The sequence below is a fragment of the Saccostrea echinata genome, unplaced genomic scaffold, assembly GCF_033153115.1.
Source record: "Saccostrea echinata isolate AGI-Se365-2 ecotype Australia unplaced genomic scaffold, CSIRO_AGI_Sech_v1 ptg000052l, whole genome shotgun sequence".
Lineage (NCBI taxonomy): Eukaryota > Metazoa > Mollusca > Bivalvia > Ostreida > Ostreidae > Saccostrea > Saccostrea echinata.
In genome coordinates this window covers 11,294,782-11,322,167 of record NW_026889801.1, presented here as the reverse complement: position 1 = coordinate 11,322,167, position 27,386 = coordinate 11,294,782, and the positions used below count along the sequence as shown (strand labels likewise).

Genomic DNA, 27,386 nt, shown 5'->3' with positions numbered 1-27,386 from the left:
AACCTTTGGCTTGCATAATTAAAATCAAGGTAAGCCATATATACACTTCGTATAATTATCGCGCTATTATCTGATCACAGGAACAAAGGTAACCCGAGCGTGACAGACAGGTGGTTGTTATCAATAGAGCATTCAGTTTACATAACGGATTTGATCATCAGAGCGGAAAACTTTCCTGATTTCGAGATAACGCATGTGATTTTAATGAATGGGTATATAATTTTACTTCGAGATAACCGGGGTATTCGACATTACCGTGTTCAACATAGAGGGGTTTATTTTAATCATTTATAAAGCAAATTTCGTCGGGACCACGGCCTTACTTCGACATATCCGGGGTATTCGAGATATCCGTGTTCGAGATTTCGAAGTTTAGCTGACAAAAAGGATCATTTTCTCACACTTTAACAAAATTGTACGATATGAGTGTGTCTTCGCTCCATTTTTTTGAAAGTTGATCCTAAAAGTTTGCATAAAAATATACATTTTTTTGGTTTACAAAAACATGGAGCAAAGACCCACTATACCTTAAAAGTACACTTTTATGACAAAGCATTCGCATCTTTCCGAGAAATACTTGAAGTCCTTAATTCAAGGGTCATATCACAAATATGATTTAAATGCCACTATTCGTCAGGAGCTGCTTGGCGTAGTGGTTAGCGTGTTAGTCTCGAAACAATATGATATTCCGGATTTTTATTGATAGGGGTCCGAATCCCACGAATACCATTGTTGCAGCCACTATTGAAATAACGTTCACTATTGAAATAATTATTTCAATAGTGGTTGAGAGTGCATTTCAAAACCAAACACAGGTTGTAACCACTATTGAAATAACGTTCACTATTGAAATAATTATTTCAATAGTGGTTGATAGTTAATTTCAAAACCAAACTTAGGTTGTTACCATTATTGAAATAACTTTAAATTGAAATACCGGTAATTATTTCAATAGTGGGTGAACGTGCATTTCAAAACCAAACATAGGTTTCAACCACTATTGAAATAACGTTCACTATTGAAACAATGATTTCAATAGTGATTGAAATAAAGATTTCAATTGTGATTGAAATAATGATTTCAATAGTTGCTGACAATGATTTCAATACCCAAACCACATTGCAAGCCTTATTGAAATAATCCTGCTCTTGAAAAAAAATATAAAGATAAATTCTTCATTATGTTTCCCAACATAATGAATTAATTTATTGAGTTTAAAATATGATATGTAATTTTAAGTTTTAATTTCTGTCTAGAAGTACTAATGATATACGGATATCTGTGATTTAAGTGATCTAGTAATTCTTACGTAATTTTGTTATTTAAGGTTCATCATTGCTATTAACTGCGGAAAGTTAAAGTTTATAAAAACAGAAAGTTTTAGAAATTAGAATATCTACACTTAAAAAAAGAAAGAAGAAATCTATGTGACATCTATGTGTACAAATTTTCTGATGAAAATATGGTTATTTTTAATCAATAGGATATAGAATAGAAGTAAATTCTCGCTTATATATACATTAAAATCAACTATTCGGGAAAACTAAGTATAAGCGTTATAACATAAGAGGTTGTTATTTCAATAGTGGTTACATGTATAAAACCGCTGTTAAAATAATATCAACTATTGAAATAATTATTTCAGTAGTGACCACTATTTCAATAGTGGGTACATGTACATTGTTGCAACCACTATTGAAATAGTGACTATTGAAAAAAAAATTTCAATAGTAGATATTATTTCAATATCGGTAGTATAAGTGCAACGCTATTGAAATAACGATCACTAAAGAAATAATGATTTCAACAGTAGTCATTATTTTAATAGCAGTTTTATATGTGTGATCACTGTTGAAATAACACCCACTATTGTAAAAAATGTAATGCTTATATTAATTTCCCTTTAAGTTTTGCTTTTTAATGTCTTGAGGAGTAGGCATTGGATTTACTATCCATATTTGTAGTGTAGGCAAGCCCATGAATATATGCGAGAATTTACCTCTATTGCATATTCTTTTTATCATAATAGCCATATTTTCATCAGAAAGTTTGTGCACATAGATGTCAGTCTTCTTCTTTTTAATGTAGATATTCTAAATTCTTCAATTAAAAATCAATTTAAAATCAGTGGCAAAGATGAACAATATTTACCAAAATTACTTAAAACTTGCATATATTGATTGATTGTCTGTTTGTTTTCGCCGAGTCGGCCAGATTCAGCGGAAGATTGCATATAACATTTGCATGCTTTGTTTGAATTTAAGGTACGTCAGTTAAACCAAAAATGTCCGTGTATTAATGGTAATTTATAGAAAAGAAAGGAATACATAAATTTATATATTAAACTCAATACATATAATATATTATGTTGGACAACGTAATGAACAATTTATCCTGGCTTATATTTTTTTTTTCAATAGTGGGGTTATTTCAGTAAGGCTTGCAATGTGGTTTTGGTACTGAAATCATTGCCAGCAACTATTAAAATAATTATTTCAATCATTACTGAAATCTTTATTTCAATCACTATTAAATCTTTATTTCAATCACTATTGAAATCTTTATTTCAATAGTGAACATTATTTCAATAGTGGATGCAGCCTGGTTTAGGTTTTGAAATGCATTCAAAACCTCTATTGAAATCATTGTTTCAATAGTGAACGTTATTTCAATAGTGGTTGCAATCTGTGTATGGTTTTGAAATGCACGTTCACCCACTATTGAAATAATTATTTCAATAGTGAACGTGGTTTCAATAGTGGTTACAACCTGTGTTTGATTTTGAAAGGCACTCTCAACCACTATTGAAATAATTATTTCAATAGTGAACGTTATTTCAATAGTGGTTGCAACATACCATTTTATTTTTTAATAAAAGAATAATTTTTTCCGCGATCTTTTTTCTCAGAAAAGTTTTGTTAATCATAATTTCATAAATTTCAATAATGAGAACTTTATTTTAAATACTTAATTCACAAATTGAATATGATTTTATTAACATCTGAAGATATAGGCATTCTGCACGCCTTGTTCACCCATCTTCTTTATAAGATGTGTCTAAATGATTTAGGATCTTCAAATTAAAGTACTGATAGATATTAATGATTTTCAGAAAAAATGCATAGTATTAATACCTTGTTGAACTACACGTCATCACACCAAGATAAGGGGCGGAAGAATAGTATGTTTTCTTTACGTATTGGGTTCCACCTTCACATCCATTCCAGCTATTGTCATACTCAAAACTATACAGCAACCAACAGTTGCTTGAATTTAAGCATCCTAGATGTAAAGATATATATATATTATATATAAATACAAGAAATGTGTTTCAAGTGTTTTAGAAGGACCATATCTCTATGACGAAATATCTTAAAAATTAATGATAATCCCTACTTATCTAACAATTTATTAAGTTAATACACACTTAAATGCAATGCAAATATGGCAAAAATACTGTAACAGTTGTTACTCAATTACCATAAGGGGGTCATGTTTATCTGAAACTATAAATTGCTTCTTTAATCTACTAACTCAAAGTAGTAGATGTAAGATGAATTATTAAACAATATTTCTTGAAATATATATCAAGTCCATTTATTTTATGACTCAAATATGCCTCAAAAGTATGAATATTTTACAAACCTTGAACCTGACGTTTTGAAACAATTGTTTGCAGTTTGTTGACCATAGAAGTGATATTTTGTAACTCTTCCCTGATCTTAAGTGTGGTTTCGCTGTAGTTTGCTATTATGCATTGTGCTTCAGTGAGTATTCTTTCATCCTCATTGTACAGGACATCCAGTCTAGTCTGAATCTTTTCCTGCTCAGATACTAAATCTCTCACTCTCTTTTCTGCAATTCAATATAGATGTAATGAAGAAACTAAAAAATTTCAAAGTTTTTATTCATCTTATTTAACTAAATTGAGACACTATTCTGTAGTTATCAATATTATCTATTTGTACTTTTAAGGTTTAGTATAGGCCTTGAAAACAAGAAGTCCTTAATTCACATAGCTCACATAAGTCATACTGCTATACTCTATCATAGATGACATGATTCTTTCCAAACGTCTGAATAAATTGAAAAAAATAAAAGGATAACTAGCAGCTGGTTGAATTATACCTACAATGATTGATGAATACTTTTTGGTAAATTAATGAAAATAGACATCCTTTGAATATTGGTTGTATTAAAGTGAGACGTTTGTGTTTTAACCTCATGTTAAAAAGATCCCAACACCTGATTATCATATAATATCAAACTGTTTATGTAACTTTTCTATTCCAATTTACACTTAACTTAAGATCTGTATCTCTTGCTGTTAAAGTGCTAGGTGGCAGAGGATAGTTTTTTGAATGTCAAACTTGTGCCGAGGGTGAAGGAATACACTTGAGGTAAAAAAAAAAAAAAAACAACAAAAAAGATAATTTGGGAGAGTTCTGGGGGCTAATGAATTCCCTCCACTTTATTTTCCAATAGCTCAAAAATAGTTCAATTATAGCATGTAATCCCTATATTAGAGTGCATGTGTACCAAAAACGCACCAGGGGCCCCAGATTGTGGCTTGCTTTTTAAAGATTTTGGCCACATCTCCACCCAGACAGCCCATCCCAGTCCCGAGCGAGGGGGATAAACACCCAGAATAGTGTAGAAAAATGCATGCCTAAATTAAAATTCAGAAATAAGTCTGGGGTCAACCAACGTCCCTCTAAGTTACAGACCTTCTAACTCCTACCACTTTCCAGCAGAATTTCCTCGGGAACTGATAGCATATGTCTTAGTTTTGCATTTACATCTCTGTATATGCTAAGCATCATAGTGTCACCTACATTTGTTGCACATCATTTTTCTTAGTAAGCACTCTATTACACTGGACATGTATCCCATAATTATTCTATTAATTTCCCTACAAAAAAATCACATCTAACAGGGGGTACGTCAATCTTCTTAAGAACTTTGATGGTTCATTAGTACAAAACTATATCCTCTGCCATCTTATAAACGAAACGATAGGCTCTATTTCTTTGACCCTCATTATAATTGCTAGAAATACATGTACATGTACTTGGTGTATTTGCTATAAAACATGTATATGAGAATATATACATTTGTGGTATCTCTCTATTATATAAACATGCAGAGAGCAAATATCTTCATACCTGTATGAAGTTTTTCGAAGGTCATAGGTCATTACGTGACCTAATCACACAGCGCAGTAATATCTACATAAAAAGACTTACTCCACTAAGCAATATAGCATGTTTTTCATGCATAAAAATGTACAAAATACGCAAGTAAAATAATTATCATTTTATTTAATGTAAACGAGTATTTAATACAGTTTTTGATCGGTTTTACATAGAGAATAGAAAACTACATGTTATAAGTTCCATGTCTGAGCTGCATAGTCTCAACGTTTACCCTTATTTTTCTCGCAGACCTCTGAATGCTATAATTTTTTTTCATTAAACTTTACTCACAATAAATTTGAAAATCTGTTGAAAAATATCAATGTAATGCAATCACGCCACAAACAGCTGACAAACACTGCACTTTGGAAGTTCGGTAGGCACACCTCTATCATCAAGATCGTTGTGACGTTGTCTTAACAATGTAAGCTGTCGCCAGTGTCTCCACGTCAACATCATAAACTAATAAATATGCCTTACTGAAATCGTAGATTTTATGTTTTTGATCAAATTTTGTACTTGATTTCAAGTTATCTGGTCCGGACAAGTGTCTCCATCCATCCCTTTCCGACCGAAATTCCTCCAACTTTTTATTATCAAACATCGGACGTGTTTCTTGTGTTTTTTAACATCGAATATGGGTTCTCATGAATACAAAAATTCCCAGACACCAATATGCTCACTATAATTGATCACAAGTAGCCTTTCACAGAATATTCCCTTCAAAACAGAATCCTTTGCCTGATGAATTTGAAGCGTAACCGCTTTTCAAGCCGATTTACACCTAGCGTAATTTGTCAAAATCTACGACGTACAGTTAGTGCAATATTTATATTCGATTACATTCTATTGTCCGTCTCAAATGTATATATAAGTAATAAATAACAAGTTTAAAAACTTCAATGGGAATTGAAGTGGGTCGGTACGTGATCAAATCTTCTGAGAAGGCCTTCGGCCTTCACAGGATTTGATCACGTGACCGACCCACTTCAATTCCCATTGAAGTTTTTAAACTTGTTATTTATTTCTTAATTAATTTTTCTCCGAAAGTTATTTTATTTCCCTTATGCTATATATTATTTTGTATTACAGGTTTATAGAGATTTTATTAATACATTATCTCGTCTCTCCTTATGCATGATATTAAAATCAACAAGCTACAGAACAAATAATTTGAACCAGAAATACGACTTAAATCTAAGGTAGATGATAAATATCAATAGATGTCGCTCGCCCATCTATCAACATTGCGGTCTAAAAAGCCTGATTTCATTCTTATATTTTTATTTAAGGCACTAAAATATCTACGAAAGCCCAGAAGGCTCATTCGAGATTCGAGTTTCGAAATACGAGATTCAAAATTCGAGATTCGAAATTCGAGTTTCGAGATTCAAGATCCAAACTAATCAATCAAAAGGCGGATTCAATATTTGATTACTCCCCTTTATTAAGTTTTTACTATCAAGAAATCACTGAATATATTTATAACAAATGGGTCATTTGCTTTGATAATAATGCAAGAAAAAATGTTATATGTATCAAAACGAAATAAAAATGAATTTTGGGGTAACGTTTTGAAAATATATATACATAACTTATTTTCCTCATTAAACAAAACAATAGATACGTATATAAAATATTATATGGTCTTATCTTTGAATTGCGAAATTAGTAGGTCGATAAATTATTTAATAAGGATGAGGGAGAAAATCATTATTGGTATGAAATACTAAGGATAGTCTTTACACTGCACAATCATTTAATTAAGGATACATTTAATTACATTTAAAGGTGCATTTGTGCAGTTACACTGATCTACTATTTGATAGGAAATAAAATAAATTCCAGTTTGTATTGTATACCGGTGTATAATTTTTAATTAATTCGAGTATTCAAAGCCTTAGACCAAGATAAGTAATTGAAAACTTAATTTTTATGTACATTGTATCTCTCCTATTGGGAAACAGTGGTGTATATTCCCTTCTGCTAATGTGTATACGTAGGCTAATGTGAAGTCACAGATTTCAGCAAAAGCGCATCATTGCCGAATTGCGGATAGGCAAGGAGGGAGTCGCCCCCTCTCAATGGGGGGTTGGGTTCGGGTTGGAGGACCACTTTTTGCGATCTTGCATGGCTGAAGGAACCGGGGGGCACGGGGGGGGCGTGCCCGGCCCCCCATAATTTTGCCGATTGATAGTGTCCCCTCAACTGAAAATGTATGACTGTGCCCCCCCCCCCCCAAAAAAAAAAAAAAAAAAAAACTGAATTTGCTTCCTACGGGCCTGTCTTGGATATATTTATCATTGTCATTTTTTCCACTAATATAATTAAAAATCATTTAATTATATATTTATGATACAGAAATTAAAATCCTCATGACCTCTCTTAATAAAATTGAGAAATTTTAAAATCCTTACACAGTTCTCGGAAATTACGGAATCTTCTTTGCTGAATAATCTAAATATAATTTTTAAAATGTTTTATGTTTGACTTCCTACTATTCCAAACATATTTCCTAATTCCTATTTCCTGTCCTAATCGTAGACTCCTGTTGCTGTCATTTTTAATAGTCTGATATCGACTTCAAGATAAAATTTCAATTCTAGATTTAACCAGCTATAAAAATCAAAGGTTTTGTATACTGTAAAAACTGGATAGGCATAAAAGTGTGAGTTGCTAAAAATACTTTTATTGCATTTGATGAAAAAATATTCTAGTAACTGGTAAATAAACAAGATTTATGATCAACTTCCCCCCATTTTTCAACCAAATACATGTATACATTTTTTTTTACATCAAGAAAATGATATTGCCTATATGGAATTTACACCATTAAAAAAGCGAACGCGATTTTTTTTTATCTCTACTACGATGTCTTTCAAGATTTCCTGTGTACACTAAAAATGCATACATAACCTAAATAATTTTAATAGAACTCCTTTAGGCTATACGATTTTTTTGAAATCCTAAAGGTGTATAGAGGGTCCATTGTTTTGTTAAAATAATTAATTTTTTATCATTATTAAACACTTTTATATATTTTTTTTCTCTATGGCCATTACATCATGTATTGAAACTTGTGTATTGATTGGTTATGTATCTTGAGAGACCCGAGCGGTTTCCTTATAAATAATTATCGCATACATATAATTATTTTGCCCATGCATCGCAAAATTGACACTGAATGTTGATAACCGAACATATGTCTACCGCTGTAATCAAATAAACAACATAGCCATAGGACCCTAGGCACGTGTTCCCCTCCCCCTCCCCCTCAATTCCCCTTAAATATTTTTACCGATATATACAGGGTGTTTCAGCAAACTTGTCCCGACTTTGCAGATTCAATATAAAGTTAGACAGTATCAATGTAAGAAAATTTTTGCAAAAATGAAAACCACATAACCAAACAATTTTATCAATATGAAAGTTGGAGTGATGCTGAAATTATTTTTTAAGAAAGGCATTTTTAAAGTTTGAACTTCAGCAGGAGTTTTCAATTTAACGTCATTTTTTATGTGTTCAAAAAGCCACAACGTTTTTAAGTCAGCATCCTCATTTTGTCTCTGAAGTCCTGTATGGCTTATATTTTGACATCATTTAAAAGTCTGTTTCGATCCTAGAAGGATAGTTTTCTTATGAGTACTTCTTTTTTCAAAATCTTATGCACTAGTATTGGTGAATTGGAGATTTCCTTTTGCGTTGATTAGTTCGAAACATCCATAGATCCATTTTTGGAGGAAAAAAAACTGACAACCTGATTTTTGAACATGTAATCGAAACTTCAATGGAAAAAATATAATGAAGTTATTTTATATTGTTTTATATCACAATTATATTGCCGGAAAATGTGCTATAAAATACGGTTATAATTTTGTAAATATTTTATTATTGTGCAAAAATATAGACATCAAAAGTCGGGACATGTTTGTTGAAACACCCTGTACTATAGAAAACATAGCAACTTTATGCTTGTGTCCTTTCAAAAATAACGTCTAATAACCGTGATAACCCCCCTTTTTTTGAGGGGGGGGGGTCTTTACATTACATTTTTATTATTTCCTACGGGCCTGAACAAAGAGAAATCATTATTTTTAATTAGCATGTATATTTCAGCCATCCGTACTTAAGGGACTGTCTCTTGGTTTCACAAACTAGGTCACTGGTCACTTTCTAAAACATTGTCACAAACTATATCCACTTTGAAACCCGTATTGGTCACTGGTCACTTTCTAATACCTTGTCACAAACTATATCCACTTTGAAACCCGTACTGGTCACTGGTCACTTTCTAATACCTAGTCACAACCTATATCCACTTTGAAACCCTTATTACTTTATATCATTAATCGCTAGCCACTTGTTTAATTGCACACTAATAATTCTCATCAACTACAATAAGCCCCCCTCCCCTCCCCCCTCCCTTTGCTCTTTGAATCCGATTAACAATATTTATTATTATGATTTCAAACCTTTAACCAAACTAGATAATACGATATAGATATTCTTGATATAAATCTATTATAATATCTAAGAAGTTATAATATAAATTAAAGCATACTTTGCAGACCAAAAACCCAATCTTTTTTCTCATTTCGTTCTGATATAAATAACACTCTTTCTTGCATTGTAATATAATCAAATGACCTCTTAGGTTTGAATATATTCAACGATTTCTTGAAGGTCGGAACCTAGCAAAGGGGAGTAATTGAATCTTAAACCGCCTTTTGATTGGTTAGTTTGGATCTTGAATCTCGAAACTCGAATTTCGAATCTCGTATTTCGAAACTCGAATTTCGAATGAGCCTTCTGGGCTTTCGTAAATATCTCATGTAATTTTTTAATGAAAATATCGACGCTTTTTCTACCATCGCATTTTTTAGTATTTAATATGAGAATTTCATGATTTAAGAATATATGTCTGCTTTTGATTCTTAAAGCTAAATTTGATATTCTACAAATATAATCAAAGGAAATAAAGAATCAGGTGACTTTCAGACCGAGCACGTTAATGTTAAATAATTTTATTTGTCTCTTCATAATTTAACTCATGAAGCAGTGAAAGGAACCAACTTGCCATTGATTATGCAAGAGACTATCTAGAACAACTATGAACAATCCTGAACAAATGCTTGTTTCTTAAGCACATTATTGTATATAATGACCACGAAATATATACAGCTGAACATACCTTGGATGTCGTAATTAGCATTGATTTCGTCGGTATAATTACGGAGGAAACATACAGAATTATTGACGTTGAGTAAGTAATTCTGTACGTTTACTATTCTTTCCGATGTGTCGTTTTGGTTAATTTTCATCTTTTGTTCTATTTCCCTTAACATTTTATTATGTTCACGCTGCACGTTCATTATCATTTCAGATGTGTCGTTATGATCATGTTTCATCTGTTCTATTTCAATCATCATTTTTTTATCTTCATGCCGGAGATCATCAGTACTTTTTCTTATTTCTTCTGCGCCGGTTTTCATGGCTGCCATATCATTTTTCATACTAATCATATCGTTGACCAGTGAATACACTTGTTTCAGTAAAGATAGCCTTATCACCGTTTCTTGATTTATCTGGTTCTGCAGATGGTTAATGATGATTTCACTTGCTTCGCACGAGGATTTTACATTAACGACATCCCCTGCCTTCTTATCTGTTAATGGCGAATGTGAATCTACCACGGCAAATAATATCCACAGAAATGTATAATGCAAAAAAGTCATTGTTCAAATCGCAATACTAAATGTTAGCAACAGAATTCTGTAAACGCTGAAGTTTGACGTTGTAAAAGTCCTTCCAGGTCAACATGCAAAATGTTGTGATCGGTGCAAGTTACAAATATTTATAATATATAGTAGTTTAGCTGCGTACAGAGAATAGAAAAATTAGAGCTAATCAAAACAATTTAGATGCTTAAGATACTTTGCATCTTAAGTACTCATATCTTATTTGGTATAGTCAGGGAAAAATAAGTAAAATGCCACGACTTCAGGACGTGTGTGCCAAGCTTTTATGAAATAAGAAGCAATTTGACTGATCAGAGGAGATTCTCTTTGAACTACACTGCCTACTACAATCGAATTTAATATATCATTAAAACCTTTGATTTTCATGTATAATTTTGGATCAAGCGCCAGCTTATTTATATGAACTTTTACCAAAACAGGCTTCAACTAAATTAAAATACGCGATAAGATGAATTGTAGTTTTGTAAAACAAAAAAGAAATTTTATTGATAGGATTTTCTGTACCATTGGTCCAAAATGTGGAACAGTTACCCCTATACACAACACAGCCAAAACCTCTTGATATTTTCTAGACCTCACAAATTACTTTCTGTAGAGATATTGAAGCATAAATCTACTTCTAGCATGCATATTTCATAAGTAAAAAAAAAATCGCAATTGCTATAGATTGTTGTTCACCACAATCATTTAATAAAAGCAGTTTCAATTTCAGTTTCAGATTCACTTAGGAAGTGTTTCTGTACAATTCAAAACACTTTAGATTTGTTGTCCGAGATAACCTAGTGTATGTACTTCAGCTTTTAAAATTTGCCTCTAGTAGTTACACTTGAATCTGTACTTTTAATTGACCCCTTAAATCATGTAACATACTGACTGCGAGTTTCGAGGCCTTCTTCCATTTTAAATAAAAGTATGTTGTACGCAATCAAAATATTTAAAATATTTTAAGTTATTATTTATTGAGTTATTAATAATTTTAGTTATTATAATTTAAGTTACTATTAAGTTTAACGGATTATTGGAAGATTTGATCTACAAAAACTTCAAAGATATTGTCGATCAGAACCTAAAATATCTTTTTAATATCAACTTCTGAATACTTCTGTGTACAATCAGCATGTTTTTAATAAAATAATTTTGCAAATGACAAATGACAAGATAAGTAAATTTACGAATTTCTTTTTTTATTGAAAAAGCAGTTGTCTATAATGTCAAAAAGTCTAGACTTAAATTTATCGTGGGTAATGGCTGTATAAAGAGTTACAAAGTCGCACGTTCTGATTTAGGTAAATTTTTTGTGATTTCAAATTCTAGAAAAGTTCCTTGGTGTACTTCCTTTAAGTATCCACATCTGATTAACATCACAAGACACTTCTCGAATATATTGTTGTACAGTACTCCTGAAGTTTCTCCCTCTATTCATTGCAGTCAATATTTTAGTGAGGAGTAAAGAAATTGGCTTGGTAGAACAATTACAGGAACCGCTATGTATCTTTGTTTATAGGAATTTAATGTAGTTTAGGAATACATGTAGGTATGGTAATTCAGATTCAATTGATTGTTGGGAATATCAAAAAAAAAAAAAAATAAAATAAAAACTGACATATGATTTTGAAGAATTTCCTTCTTAGAAAAGGAACTATGAATATAAGTTGGATAATAAGATGATGGAAAAATCAGTTCTTTTGATATGTAGGATCTCGCTCTCTCTCTCTCCCTCCAACATAGATATATGGATTAAGAAATAAGTTAAGGTCAAGATCTAGTAAATGAAAGGAGCCTACAGATTTCTCAAATTTGAGAAATAAATTCCTTTAAAGATGCTTTTTAAGTATAGCTTGGTCAAATAAGGTGTATCGTGGCAAGTTTTGTAGGTAAACAAGATGAAAAACCATAATTTAAACTGTCTTTTTTGATGAAAAATTAATAAAATCAGTCATGAATATGGGAGTTTTTTTCTTATCGGACAAAGGAAATGTATCCAGATTGCCTACAGTCTCTCAGAAAACGGTAATTTGTTTGTTCTTATCCTCTTCTTTAAATTAATATCAAAATAAATATAGGTTTCGGGATTAATTTTCACATGATTTCAAATTTAGTTCCATGAAAAAACTTTATTTTCTACATAATTCTATTGGAGCCGTAAAGTACGGGAAAAAGAAAGTTTAAATTGATTATGACGTCATAATGGATCTAACACCTAAAAGACAGTCTAAAGTCATTTACTAGAGCTTGACCTTAAATGCAGTTTGTCTGCATGAAGGAATTAGTTGTATACAGCCAGTCAGCCATCCTGCGCATATTGAACAATGGTTTTACTTGTTCAGTCAGGATCAAAATATGTAACATTCTCTTAATTTGGGTAGATCAACATAAAAATAACATATGGATACTCTTAAATACTCTTTCATCCTGAATATTGTTTATTTTTAAGTTTATATCATCCAATATACAATAAGGATGTTTTCAAATTTTAGTTTAAGGAATATATTTTAGATTGTCTTTTGAGCATTTTCAAGACGGTATGCCGTACCTTTGGTGAAATTTCTCATTGTACGTGTTTGGAAGATGGCCACGTATCGATTTATTGCATTATTAATCTCACAGATATGAGGTCTTATTTTGTTTTCATATTGACATATGCTAACTAGATGTTCTCAATGAAAAATGATACATGAAAAGATGACGAAAATTAGCATTCTGTCCTTTTATGCATCTGTCGAAAACAAGATAAATAGAAATAGATCACAGAGTCGAAAATGTTACATTCTCGATATCTTGAAATGCTTATTCGAAAACATAACAAGAAATAAATGTGTCGATTTCAAATTTAAAAAAAAGGAAAGTGATTGGATGTCCATGCCCTTATTAAGTACCTGTGGTCAATGTATGTTCCAGGTAAAATCTTGTCTACAAACTGCTATATATACATGGGTACCAATTGCATCCTGTTATTAACAGACCTATTTTTGTATTCATATGAAGCAGAATTTATTCAAAATCTTATACATGAGAAAAGGAAATCTCTTGCCTGTGGCCCTCAACTCGAAATTTAGATATATCGACGACGTATTATGAATTAACAATATGTATTTCCATTTATATGTCAACATAATATATCCTCCGAGCTTGAAATGATTCATAAGAGTTATCTTCCTGTGATCGCAAACCTTACCTTAATGTGACGATGTCAGAAAAGTATTTCTTGAAGATTTACCCTCGATAAAAGCAAATCATTTCTTCATAAACTGTTTCTTAATAAGAAAAACCCCACGATGATCTCTTAGTGCCTATGCCTTAATCTCCCTAAAATCCATAAATAAAGCTGTTCTACTATGGACATTGAAAATTTAGACAAACGATTCCATACTGGCTGACACAGCGCCCGATATAAAAATTGAGGTGTCAATTAATCTGTAGAGTCTACAAGGGGCACAAACTCTGACAGAGTGGCTTGGTGCCCCCCCCCCCCCCCCCCCCGTATTCTCCTTCGGGACATTAAGAATGTATTCTATATACAGTTAGCAGAAAACCAGTTTGGTATAAAACAAACCAAACCTTTATTAAATTAAAGAATGTGAGGTTTCAATTAGAGCTGTTTTTGACAAGTAGCTCCTAAGTTTGAGTGTGTCGCAATCTGAAAATGAGTGCTTCAGCTGTAACTAACATCCTTAAAAATTGCTGATATATATAAAAGAATAAGCGAATATAACACTGCAGTTGGTTGACTTGTACTTACTGAAGTTCATCATGGAGTACGCTTTTTACCTTTTCGTCTTTGTGGCAATTATAACAACGTTTGAGGGAAATAACTATTGTGAAGCTGTACTTACGAATGCCAAGACTACCTCGAATTTAACTGCTGACAGAGTGAGTGATCTAAAAGAAATTTTAATCAATCAGGATTTGACTCAGAAGCTACAACTCGTACAAAATGTCATACAAATAATGAACGATGTTCAAACATTAAAGAATGATGTTCAGCGCCTTAAAAAGGAAAATTCCTATCTCAAGAGAGAAGTTGAAAACAAAACAAACAGTGAGTAAACACATTATTTTTTAAATGAAAAGAAAACGAGGTATTTTCAAAAAATATAGTATGGGGATTTTTCTAAAAATTTCAGTCATACAAATGCACGTGATGACTGATGTTCAATCATTAGAGAATGATGTGCAAAGTCTCAAGTCAGAATATTCCTATATCAAACGAGAATTTGGAAATCACTTGATCAACACAAGAAATGAAAGTACGTATATCTGATTTGTTTATTATGCCAGTAGAAAAATACCTACATTTAAAAATGTTATTTTAATTTTGTTTTTGTGTTGGTATAATTTAGCATAGCATAATTTCATTTTTAATATATATTGATAAGCATTTGAACATGAGGGTTTATTTTGGATTCTGCAAGAAAAAAAAGATAAAAAAAATAAAAGCAAGCCGGAAACTCTGATTTTTTAATTTTCTGTCAAAATTATTCAAGACACAAGGGTAAAATGATACATGTAATTGAATTGAAAAAAAAAAATTTCGTCTTTAATTCTATCACGGCAATAAAAGTGTAACGCGAAGTGTTCCGAATTAGAGATATATTAAAGACATTGTCCACATAATACATAAATCAACACAGCTTGATTTCAAATGGAGTAAAGTTTTGGTTTACGATTTTTTAAAAAATAATTTTTGGAAAGTTTAGCTTTATAACCAAACAGTCGTTACCAAATGTTTTTGTTTCTAATGACTGCGTCAACTCTCTTGTACTGTGAATTAATAGGTTCATAAGTGTCATAGTTTAGCATGCTTTACAGTAAATAAATATATTGATATCCATTTGAAAATAATTATGTATTAAATACCCTAGATTTAATGTTCCAGGGTGCGCACGGACACTGGAATGCCTGGATCAGAAAACATACGTTGCCTTTTATGCGTACTATTCTAACAATTTTAAAGCTCTATCCACTGGGACGACTTTAATCTTTGATTTAGTAGAGACAAACCTTGGCAACGGGTACAATAAAAAAACTGGAATATTCACTGCTCCAACTTCCGGTGTCTTTGCCTTTACATGGACCTTGCACGCTGCGGGAAAACATGTCGCTGGATCATCTGGGAGCAACTATGGCGAAATGAATGCAGCGATAAAACAAAACGGAATCACAAAGGGTGTGATTGTTACTGATACTGAAACACAGTACGATAATGCTGCTGGTACTGGGTTTGTTGTATTGAGTCTAAAAGCTGGAGACCAAATAAAGATTGTGTCTAATAACTATAACGGCCAAGGATCTATGTACAGCACCGATCAAAATGGCCGAACATCATTTTCAGGATTTCAGATTGCATGATTCCTCTACTTATAATCATTTATTTAGGTATATTCATTATTGTAGTTATTGATTATTCATATTGATTGAAGAATTAACTACATTTTATTTCTTAGATTTAAAAAAAATCATATAATTCTGTAATGTCCATTGCTTACAACTTTTTTTTTCAACTAGACATTAACCCAAACACGCACGGGTTAAGGACTTAAATATTTGTGCAATTTATTAGCATAATCTCTTGATGTTTCATGTCCAGATTCATTGTTTGCTGATAATTAGACCTTCTGAGCTGAGGATTTAAGAAAGCTAATGTTAACGTAAACTTGTCATCGAATTACTGGCCAATTCATCAGACTGGTCAAAGTTTACATTAATCATGTTAATGTAAGATAAAAACATAGATCTAAGCATATTAGATAATCAAAGGTAAAATTCTCCCCTATTTGTCATCTCTCTCGAGAGATGACATATTAAGTTTAAAACTCAGATGAGAAGTCTCAGTGTAAGCTGCCATTTATAAACTGGTGGTCTGGCAAATGACGCGATTTTTAAATACAGATATGCTAGATATCTGGTAGTGGTGGGTCTTCAAAATACATGTCATGGCCGTAGGAACGGGGGGGGGGGGGCGTGCCCCCGAATGATTTTGCCGATATATAGATTACTATAGAAAACATAGATACTATATGCTTGTGCCTTCTCAATAAAAATGTCTGATGACCTTTTTTTTTTTGCTTGTCCAGAAATTTCTGGTAGTTGATAGTACCCCTTCAAACTGATAATGTATGGCTGTGACCCCCTCCCCCCAAACTGAAATTGCTTCCTACGGGCCTGCATGTAGTCATCTAGGCTATTGCGTAAAGGATGGACAGCGCTGCGCGTGCGTATTAAAATGTACTGAACATGGCATCGAATACGATCAGCCAAGACGTGGATCCATGAATTTAAAGAAAACGAAATTAAAGTGAAAACAATTACACAAATACTCGCATTAAATGCATAAATACAGCTGGTATGAATTGATGGCGAAAACTTTACTTTTGTGTATACTTTAGTCATTCGATAACTTGCTGCCATTTTTGAAATTACACAAATCTATTCAGCAAATGCTATTTCGAGGGGAAAAAGAGAAATTAAAAGCACAAGTTTCGCAGAGACATGCATAAATGTCTGCGATTTAAGAAACTACAGGATTGGATGATCTTAAAGAATCAAAAGTATTTTAACGCATGTCTGCACTGCACTCTTCTTTTTTTCCTTTAAAAATAAATATCAGAAATACAATATTATATTGTACTTACATTATTTAAAGCGTTAAAAGTTGAATCTGGACAGTAGATGTGTTTAATGTAAGAGTAGCTCATTTTCACCTTCATATCCCAGGTGGCTCGAGATTCGAACTCACGACTTTCCTATCACGGAGCGAGCGCTCTACGAACTGAGCTACCGTGAACGGTGATTTCTGATTATGAAACTAAGGATGAGTTTGTTCTATTGCTCATGTAAATAAATATTCCATAGTCGAATTTAGTATAAAAAAGAGGGATAACAATTGGTAACAAGGTCATTATATAATGACCTTAGAATTACAAAATACTGACTTTAAACGCGGTTGTGAAAATCCATGTAGCATCAAATTATCTATTAGTAGCCTGCCTCGGTTAAAGATTGAGCAGCATTATCGAATAAGTTTGGAGACATGAACACCATAAGCAGGTGATAGTGGTACATTACTTTATAAATAAGGAAAGTTGACGATGGAAAAGCTGGACATCTCGTTTGTCATACAATTTAGTTGTTAGTTATCCCTTATCGTCTACACAAAGTAGAAATTGGTCTTCAAGGTCCTTACGGTTGTATTGTAATTTCTTTCAATTCTAGAGCGATAAAGTGATTTATTCCCTTACTCTTATGCAATCAAGCACACAAAGAGAAATATTAACAAGAATTTCGTCATTAAAAAAAAGAAAATTAAGAAGAGGGGTTCAGAACCCCTGTGTAATTACACTGTACTCAGTATTATGAAGCAATGTTGTATGTTGTCCTCCACACACTGAAGTTTTTAGAATATATGTTGCTCAGTATGATTGACAAGATTTGTATCTTGTCAATATGTTTATGAAGCAAAACCAAGTACTTTTTGACACACTGGCATGTACCTTTTTGTCTAAAAGCCGTATTGCATTAAAGGCAAGCAGAAAACGATAACAATTTTAGAACAGATAAAAAGTGGCAAAATAAAAATATTATTTCAGAAACGGAAGTATAAAACCAATTAAAATTAACAAATATGTTAGTCACCAGGCCCTGGTGCAGTTTGAACTAGAATGATTAAACATTTTAAACAAACAATCAATAAGCCCATAGCAAAATCATTCATTATATCTCTTAAAAATCCATGTTGTTCTTTAAAAACAGGGTAATGCAGATGATGTATATAACTATAGAGAAATATCAGTAACATCTGTTGTTCGCAAATTATAAGGAAAATATTGTTGTTAAGCACCTATCCAATTATGCAACTGAAAATGATATAGAAGATTCAGTCTGGATTCCAGTCAGGCAATTATGTAAAATATACTTTATGTACTTCTTCTTTTATAAATAATATCTGTTGTCTGATCCAAATATGCATCGATACATACATGTAATCAAATATATCTTAATTCAATAATATCAAAATCTAGTGATACTAGCATTCTCAGCAGCTCTGACAATAGATTGAACTAGTTTTGTAATGTGAAAAAGTAGCAATTATGTAAGTGGCATATTTCTACAAACAGAAAATAGCTAAGGAATTCTCATTACACACGCTTAATTTTCTTTATTTTAGTTAATTATGGAAAATACATGCGTTGATACTACTTTAACCCTATGTTTTACTAAATTGAGTATAAATTCAACATTAAGATTTTGAAATATAAACTCAGATATATTTATGTCTGAATACCTGTATTTGTGAAAAGTTGCTACAGAGCTATTAGTATCAGGCTATTCCCCATTGATATCTGGTAACGGATGGACGTACAAATATTGATAAATTTCAAAAAATGAAATTAGGAAAACAAGGCACTTTACTAGCTGAACTATGTTTGATCTGTTATTTTAATTTTTTGAAAATACTTCATTTCAACATCGGTTTAATTTAAAGTGAGAGCAAACCTAAAAATCATCAACGTCAGCTGCAAAAGCTTGGAGAAAGTCCAGGAAACCATAACAGGTATGATATGACTCTGAGTGACATTATGTATTATATGTGTGGGTCATGTGTAGATCTCAGAATATGTACCCATTGACAGTATTTGCTTGTTACATGTATACTTGTACATGTAGACATATCTCATTGAATTTTATTTGCACATCGATTTGTTAGTCAAAATAGATTTACTTCACAATTTCTATTCCTTTATTGCAGAAATACATGAATCAACTTAAGTGAATAAAATCTATTGCACTTGTTGTTTTGATTGGCAATTCTGGAATCATCATTGAGTTCTTTTGCGACTGATATAGACAAATATAATTGACTGCGTCCTATGTGTTTTAAACGTGTCTATTAATAGCCCACGTGCGCTACAAGAAGTGATATCATATCCCGAAAAATAGTTCCCTTTAGAAATATTAATTAGATTACAAAAAGTCAAAGAATTCCTTAATTACAGATACCAAATTGTTAAAATAGAAAGGTAATTCTAAAATTGTAAATGCAGGACAAAAATAAATTGATTTTTTTTATCATTTGGAACTATATTTTGATTGGACAACTAGCGGTGTGATATCTTATACGGTTCATAAATACTTTCATTGTACATCATCGACCATTATGCAAAATATATCTGCTGAGTATTTTTCCTTCTTCTATCTATATATCCAAAAATGCTCTTTTTCTATCTGCTCTTTTGTGAGATCGCATTATCCATGTCGATGACACACTCGCCTTTGACGGATCTGAAATCCGAGGACAACCCAATAACAGATGTTTGTGCCAACGAATCTTTAGGGGAAGACATTTACCATCTGAAGCAGCAACTAAATCAAGAGTCTTTAATACGACTGTCACTCAATCAGATGTTTGTTTTTGTTAATGAAATGTTAATAGTGAAAAAAAGATATGTCCGAGACTCTAAGCAAAATACAAGAACTGGAAAACAATATTACTGATCTTAGACTTGAGAATCAGCGATTGCACAAGATATTAGACCAGAGCATAAGAGAAAAGGAGAAGGATGATAATACAAACCTACAAATGATTAAGGAAATACAGAAAGATATCAGGAATGTAACATCAATTGTAGAGAGCTTCCGTAACTATACTGAAAAAAGAAACCCGATTAGTGGGTCAATTTTAACAAAAAGATACATGTATAAATCTCAAAATTTCCCTTGAATTGGATTAGATATAGTTCAAAAGGTAAAATATTAATTGAAGACTTTACAAATCTTAAAATATTAATATAGTTGAAACTGTTCATATTTTATGCTACATAGTTAAAATTAAATAATTCTGTACTATTTAATAAGAGTTTTAAGCATTTATTAATTTACTGAGAATAAAAATTGAATAGTTTTTGATTTATTTAGTCTATATAGTTACATTATGTGTCACCGTATAAAGTTCCTTGAATTAATAAGCCCTCGAATGTTTCCTTCGTTTCACGCCCGCCTTTCACGCTCTGTGAGACAGATTGGCTTCTACCAAACTGTTATCTTTGACTTTGAAGTAGTGGACACAACAAATTCCTACGATCCACAATCTGGAATTTTCACTGCACCAGTAGCTGGAATATATGTCTTTTACTGGAATATACTGTCTAATGAAGCCTCAGGAATGGACACAACATTAGATTCCTCTCAAGGATCTTTAGGATATGGATTCGTCAGCCATGCTGTAAATTATGGAAATGGGGGAAACTTGGTAATAGCCAAACTGACTTCCGGAACGAATGTATGGGTGAAGAAAGCTGCCAGATACGGAAATTACATACATGAGAGATTTTCGACATTTACTGGTTATATTTTACATGCATCAGGTTGATATGAACCATGTTCTTCTCAATAAAATTGTAAATGATAACTAGTTCAATGAAACATGTTGCAATAATTAAGTTTTGTTGTCATATTTGTTCTATGTATAGTGCGTTGTGGTATACATGCAATATTTGAAAGAACATGTCATTGTTTTGTAAACATTGCGAGTTTTAAGGTAACGCCTGAGCTAAGAGGAAGTTCAGAATTTGTAAAAAGGAGGAAATTTTTTGCCAGTTGGTAAATTTCAGGTAAGGGTGGGAATGCCCCGAGGGTAACAGTCTATCTCAATTCGTATTTTTTGCAATTTCCTATACACTGGCCATGGCTTAATGCACAATTAATAATCCTGCAGTAGTTGAACATTAATTTACTTGTATTGGATTAATTTGCAATATCACTGAGACGATTTTACAATAATTGTAAAATATTCGAAAAGAATTATTAGTCCTTTACCGGTGAAACCGGAGGGGACTATTGGTTTTCTCTGAGCCTGTCCGTCCGTTTTTCTGTCTGTCTGTCCCTCTGTCTGTCAGTCTGTCCCACTTGGTTTTCCGCACTTTTTTCTAAACGCTTGCAGATATTGAGCTGATTTTTGGTATGTGAGTAAAATCTTGATGAGTTACAGATCAAGTTTGCATTTCGTTCCGCTTCAATGATTTTTGACGGAATTACAACCTTTTCAATTTTTCAGGGTTTTCCGCATTTTTTTTTTTCTAAACGCTTGCAAATATTGAGCTGATTTTTGAAATGTGACTTTATAGATCAAGTTTGCATTTCGTTTTGCTTCACTGATTTTTGACGGAATTATGTTATTTTCAAATTTTAACGGGAACCAAATTACACTTGCCGGTAGGGGACTAGTATTGCTAATGCAATACTCTCAATATTGTTCCTATTGTTGTAGATATAATAATAATTTGCGTTTGAATTTTTTTACATAGAAAATGAAAGATTTCAGTATAAAATTTTACGAAAATACTTGACTTGATTAGAAAAAAGACAACCATCGGACAAGTATGCATTAATTTTAATTAAAAGGAAATGCATTGACCGATGGGAGTCCCTGTACATTGCAGCGGATTTTAATTCCTGGCTACATAGCGATTTTCATTAGAAACCCTAGGATGGACATTATCCACCAATTTCTATATTTAAGTTGTAGTAGTATTTCAGGAGGCATTATATACTTTTAGGGATTGTATGACGTCTATCATGGTACGTCCTTGACGTCCTCGCGTTCCGGCGTACTGAATCAGACATTCTATCTCTCTTTGGAATCAGACATTCTATGAACCATGAAATATGGAGATAACGAACAGTAATCATGCTTAAAAGTTCATTGAAACGATACAAATTGGAAACAGAGCAAACACTGACCACTCAAATCATTAGAGGTGAGAACAGGTGTCATGGAGGAGTAAGCATCCCCAGTCGACTGGTCACACCCGCCGTGTGCTCCTTGTTCTGATCGGGCAAACGAAAAAAAACCCTTAAAAAATGTGTAAGTAATGGCCAACAATTTGCAGATAAACGTCATTTAGCATTAAACTTTAAGAAAGATTGTATTTGCTGACAAGGTCATTGAGACTGTTGATATCCTTGTTTCCTCAACTTATTTATCAATAGCTTGCCTCGTTTTAGAAAGTTTTCATACTTGGAGCAATTAATTGTAAAAGGTTTTTGACATATTGTTTCAAGATTTTCTATTTTTCCACATATGGTTAATCTAACTGTTCAGTATTTTGTAATAGCTGAAAAATATTTTTCTTATAATCATCTTCGCTTCAGATAGAAGCATTCACTTTCCAATATCCCCTCCCATGTTAAGTTCAGACATTTTATATCCAAATTTCAACATTCTGTGATCAGACATTTATAATTATGCATTTTTATCACTTCATCATCGTCAACGGATTGAGGGACACCCTTGGCAGTTATTTTCATAGCATCTTCATTTTGGCTAGAAATATTCGCAGAAAAGGGATTTACACCGTACATCTTCATGATATTTCCAATCATTAAGCCTTCTTGTAAACATTTTACACGTCTTTCTGAACTGTTTACATTTAACCTTCAAAGATCACTATCCTTTCGTTCACATTTAAGATCTTACGCACTCGAAACCAGAGCAACAGACAACTCATAGTCTGTAATTCCATTATTATTCTCATGAGGAAGCTCAGAGGTTTTGCTTTTTACATAAACTGGTTTTAACATTTCTATTGTTATTGATTATGCTATCAGATAAAACTGTAAGAAACGTTAGAATTTTGTCTCGGTGAAGAGTATTCAACCGAATACAAGCAAACAAAGGTATAAGCTACTGAGCAGTGCTCAGATCCGGAGAGAGAGAGAGAGAGAGAGAGAGAGAGAGAGAGAGAGAGGATCAAAGTCGAAACTCAAAACCCCCCACAAAACTGTCTATATATATACATAGGAATGGCAAGGTGATTCTCATCCTGAAGAATTACAGGTTTTAGACAACTAATCCTCAGAAAACCGTCAAAACTCATAGCTCAGAAAAACACTTCTGATCACCTCTGTGACATATAATCAATCTGACCCCGGTTTCCACGTTCCAAAGTGGGATTCGAACCTGCGACGTAAGGATCAGTCATGTTGTAGTCCAGGATAGGTGGAGTGACTTGGTCATAGTCAAAATAGTACTGTTTTTGAAGAATATATTTACTATTCCAAGAATATCAACAGAATTTACACTAATTTCTTTCATGGAATATATCGGAATACAGTATAAAGCCCACATTCCCTCTTACTAGTTCTTAACCGATTATTCTCGTATTTTCATAAACCAAAGTATCAATTCAAAACGTCTTGGACTTCAATATTAAAACTGTCCTCACCTCTTCGAATAGGTGACATCACCTATTTAAACAAGTTATATCACTCATTCATATTGAATAGGTGATATCAGCAATTTGAATTGGTGATACCACTTATTCGAATAGATTTTATCACCTTTTGAATTGGTGATATCACCTATTCGAGATGAATAGGTGATAATTACCTATTCAAATATGTGATTTCACGATTTCGAATGGAATATGTCTATCACCTATTCGAATTGGTCATATCTCCTGTTTGAATAGGTGATATCATTTAATGACAGTAAATACCAAAACGGTTCCTCATACATAGATTACAGGAATTGTAAACCCCAAGCTGTGAAGTCATTAGTTTAGTCAAGGATTGTTCAGGATGGTCAGGGAAGTGAACAAACACCTAATCAGATGCAACGAAAATAACGAGAAGATATTCCAATATAGAAGGTTTAGCTGTCTCAAGAATGAATTTTACATTTACATAAGATTGATTCTTTTTTGTTTTTGTTTTTAAAGGCACAGAGTAAAATGATTTTTTAAATATCTCAACTTTGGATATTTGATATCTTCAGATGGAATATTTATACCCCCGCTCCGAAGGAGAGGGGGTATACTGTTTTACCCTGGTGTGTCTGTCTCTCTGTCTCTCTGTCTGTCTGTCTGTCAATAACAAATTCTTTTTTAGCAGTTTTCTCAGAAACTACTTCTTTCAGTTTCTTGAAATTTTAGCACACTTTTGTTTTGGCATGCTATAATGTGAGATTCATTTTTGTTTGAATCTGATGTCAACTTCCTGTTTATCCGTGTGTCTGTCCGTACAATATATAACAAATTATCGTCACAGTTTTCTCAGCAATTACTCATTGCAGATACACGGAATTTTAGCACACTGCTTGTTTAGATATGCTCTATGGTGGGATTGATTCATTTTTATTTGAATCTGATGTCATCTTCCTGTTTATCTGTGTGTCTATCTGTACAATGTGTAACAAATTTTTATGGCAGTTTTCTGAGCAAATCTCATTATAGATGCTTGATTAGCACACTCTTTGTTGAGGCATACAGTATGATGGGATTCATTTTTGTATGAATCTTATGTCAACTTCATGTTCATCCCTATGTCTTTCCATTGCTGAACTTGTGTATATTCACATTAGAGTGTATATACACATCAGAGCAGGAGTATCACTAGTGATCATTGGCTCACAGACTTTTTGTTTGATCTGTATACGTCTAATATTTGACTTTGTGGAGCAGTTGTCAGAGCGTTGCTCTAGAGTCGCGGAGTAAAGACTTGATTCTTATATCGCGGGTTCGAATCCACGGTGACATGGAGACCGTATAAGTCGAGGTCCCTTGTCGCAGTAAGAGCTGGCAGAAAAAAATTCTTCACTGCTCATAGGCCGTAAATGCCAAGTACAGGTCTTTTGGCAGCCCTCCAAAAATTTTCTAGCTAGTGTTTGTAATTGTGGATGCTGCGCATCACGTGTAAAGGAAGATAAAACTCCTGATTCAAAAAATCGGTTCATTAAATTAAATTTGACAACAAAGGAATAGATGCTGTGAACATTAGTAAGATTCTTAATCATAAAAACGTTCAGTCTTGCATTCCACCATATACTCAAGTTGAAGTCTACACCCTGCATTTTCTACAGATATTCCTAAACTGTTGCTTCCATATTTTCCAAAATTTAAAACAATATCCTTTTAAGTGTTCTTGCTTCTTCTTTCACCTACAGTCCTGCTGAACACGTCATGTCAAAACAGTTGGAAATGACGACCTAAAAGCAAGAATCTTAACAGGCCCTAAATACTGGGAGCCCCGATATTCACTTCCTTTCTATTATAAACTCGGTTCACCAAGGTGAATTCGATTTAACCTTTCCAATATACTGGATTCCTAAACTTCATAAAAAATCTTTAGGAAGATATATTTCCGGGTCCATCAATTTAAATGCTCTACCAAACCCCTATCCTTACTCCTCACAAAATTATTATCTGCTATAAAGGAAAAATTTCAGACGTACTGTGCTATTCTAGATGTGGTGTAAATCAGATGTGGATTCTCAAAAACTCCAAAGAACTTTTAGAAAATTTAAGATCAGTGTTTTTTTTTCTTTCAAAAATCAGTAACATCAAAGCGTATGAATTTTCTACTCTATACAACTAAACCTCATATTGAATTAAAAACTAGCTAGGCTTTTTTGATATCATAGACAACTGCTTCTTCCAAAATAATAAAAAAGAACTCGGAAATGTTCATGTCTTGTGACTAGTCATCAACAAAATTACTTTGTCAAAAATCACTCTGATTATACACACAAATACTCTGAAGTTGATATTCAAAGGATGCTGGAGTTTCTCTTTGGAGTCCAGGTCTTCCAACAAACTGCTGGAATACTGTTGGGCACTAATTGTGCTCCTTAATTAGCCGACCTGTTTTTTTTATTCCTATGAAGCAGAATTTAATTGGAGGTCCGTGTTTGCTCTGCTCCTATTTTGTATTGTATAATGGACTTTTGAGCTTGAATACTGTTCGTTATCTCCGTATATTTCATTAAAGAAAACCCTCTACATGAGAAGAAAAAACATTCAGATATATTGACGGCGTTTTATCAATTAACAATATTTACTTCCATTCATATGTCGACTTGATATATCCCAGTGAATAAAATACACCACATAGTCTGCCACATCTGTTTCATATTTGGATGTTTGAATGAATATAGACGATAAGGGACAAATAACAGCTAAATTGTATGATAAACGATACTTCAACTTTTCCATCGTCAACTTTCCTTTTTTTGTATTAATACTCTGCTATCACCTACATCACAACTTATTTGATAATCTAGAGCACGCTCTGAGTATGATCAATTTTTTAAACCGAGGCAGGCTATTGACATATAAGTTGATGTTACATGAATTTCAACAACCTCCTTTATAGTCAGCATTTGGTAAATTCTATGGTCGTTTAATGACCTTGTTAGCAAATATAACCCATCATTGGGTCTTATTTTGGCTGACGTTTTTCATACCATTGTTGTAGCTTTTGTTTTTATACTAAAGACATCAATGACATTCAATGTTTTGTAGATGGACATGGAGTTTATTTCACTCATGGGACAAGATTTTTGATATTTTCACGAGTGCAAAGCACTTATCAAGTTCTATTTGATTTGGTAGTAAAGTAAAACAGACACTGCTTCTTTGTAAAAATACGATCTTGATGT

At 32.6% G+C, this 27,386-nt stretch overlaps 4 protein-coding genes across 4 annotated transcripts in view; 2 read left to right on the top strand and 2 right to left on the bottom strand.

Annotated features, from left to right (window-relative positions):
* Window positions 1–7,848, bottom strand: part of LOC133204045 (osteopetrosis-associated transmembrane protein 1-like) — a 137,196-nt gene extending 129,348 nt beyond the window's left edge. Inside the window, exon 1 of the mRNA XM_061339832.1 lies at window positions 7,838–7,848. The gene's annotated coding sequence lies outside the window, so the exon portion shown is untranslated. The remainder of the gene's footprint in view (window positions 1–7,837) is intronic.
* Window positions 1–10,978, bottom strand: part of LOC133204039 (uncharacterized) — a 41,712-nt gene extending 30,734 nt beyond the window's left edge. Inside the window, exons 1-3 of the mRNA XM_061339824.1 lie at window positions 10,387–10,978; window positions 3,646–3,855; window positions 3,135–3,282 (exon numbers count right to left, since the gene is read on the bottom strand). Coding sequence (XP_061195808.1) covers window positions 3,135–3,282; window positions 3,646–3,855; window positions 10,387–10,930 — 902 coding nt within the window. The 5' untranslated portion in view covers window positions 10,931–10,978. The remainder of the gene's footprint in view (window positions 1–3,134; window positions 3,283–3,645; window positions 3,856–10,386) is intronic.
* Window positions 10,979–14,689: 3,711 nt separating this feature from the next.
* On the top strand, window positions 14,690–16,345 carry LOC133203887 (uncharacterized). The gene is made up of 3 exons (XM_061339684.1): window positions 14,690–14,993; window positions 15,079–15,201; window positions 15,831–16,345. The coding sequence occupies exons 1-3, from the start codon at window positions 14,705–14,707 to the stop codon at window positions 16,301–16,303; spliced, it is 885 nt and encodes a 294-aa protein (XP_061195668.1). The 5' UTR covers window positions 14,690–14,704; the 3' UTR covers window positions 16,304–16,345.
* A 3,858-nt stretch (window positions 16,346–20,203) lies between these two features.
* Window positions 20,204–21,320, top strand: LOC133203956 (complement C1q-like protein 2). Its single transcript, XM_061339750.1, has 2 exons — window positions 20,204–20,355; window positions 20,918–21,320. The coding sequence occupies exons 1-2, from the start codon at window positions 20,204–20,206 to the stop codon at window positions 21,318–21,320; spliced, it is 555 nt and encodes a 184-aa protein (XP_061195734.1).
* The last annotated feature ends 6,066 nt before the right edge of the window (window positions 21,321–27,386 follow it).

What these genes read in the sequence shown, in the direction of transcription:
- LOC133203887 (XM_061339684.1), top strand. Translation starts at nt 14,705, where the DNA reads ATGGAGTACGCTTTTTACCTTTTCGTCTTTGTGGCAATTATAACAACG. An exon ending in AGTTGAAAACAAAACAAACA is followed by an intron (nt 14,994 to 15,078) that starts GTGAGTAAACAC and finishes TAAAAATTTCAG; the next exon opens with TCATACAAATGCACGTGATG. An exon ending in GATCAACACAAGAAATGAAA is followed by an intron (nt 15,202 to 15,830) that starts GTACGTATATCT and finishes TTAATGTTCCAG; the next exon opens with GGTGCGCACGGACACTGGAA.
- LOC133203956 (XM_061339750.1), top strand. Translation starts at nt 20,204, where the DNA reads ATGTCGATGACACACTCGCCTTTGACGGATCTGAAATCCGAGGACAAC. An exon ending in CGACTGTCACTCAATCAGAT is followed by an intron (nt 20,356 to 20,917) that starts GTTTGTTTTTGT and finishes TGAATTAATAAG; the next exon opens with CCCTCGAATGTTTCCTTCGT.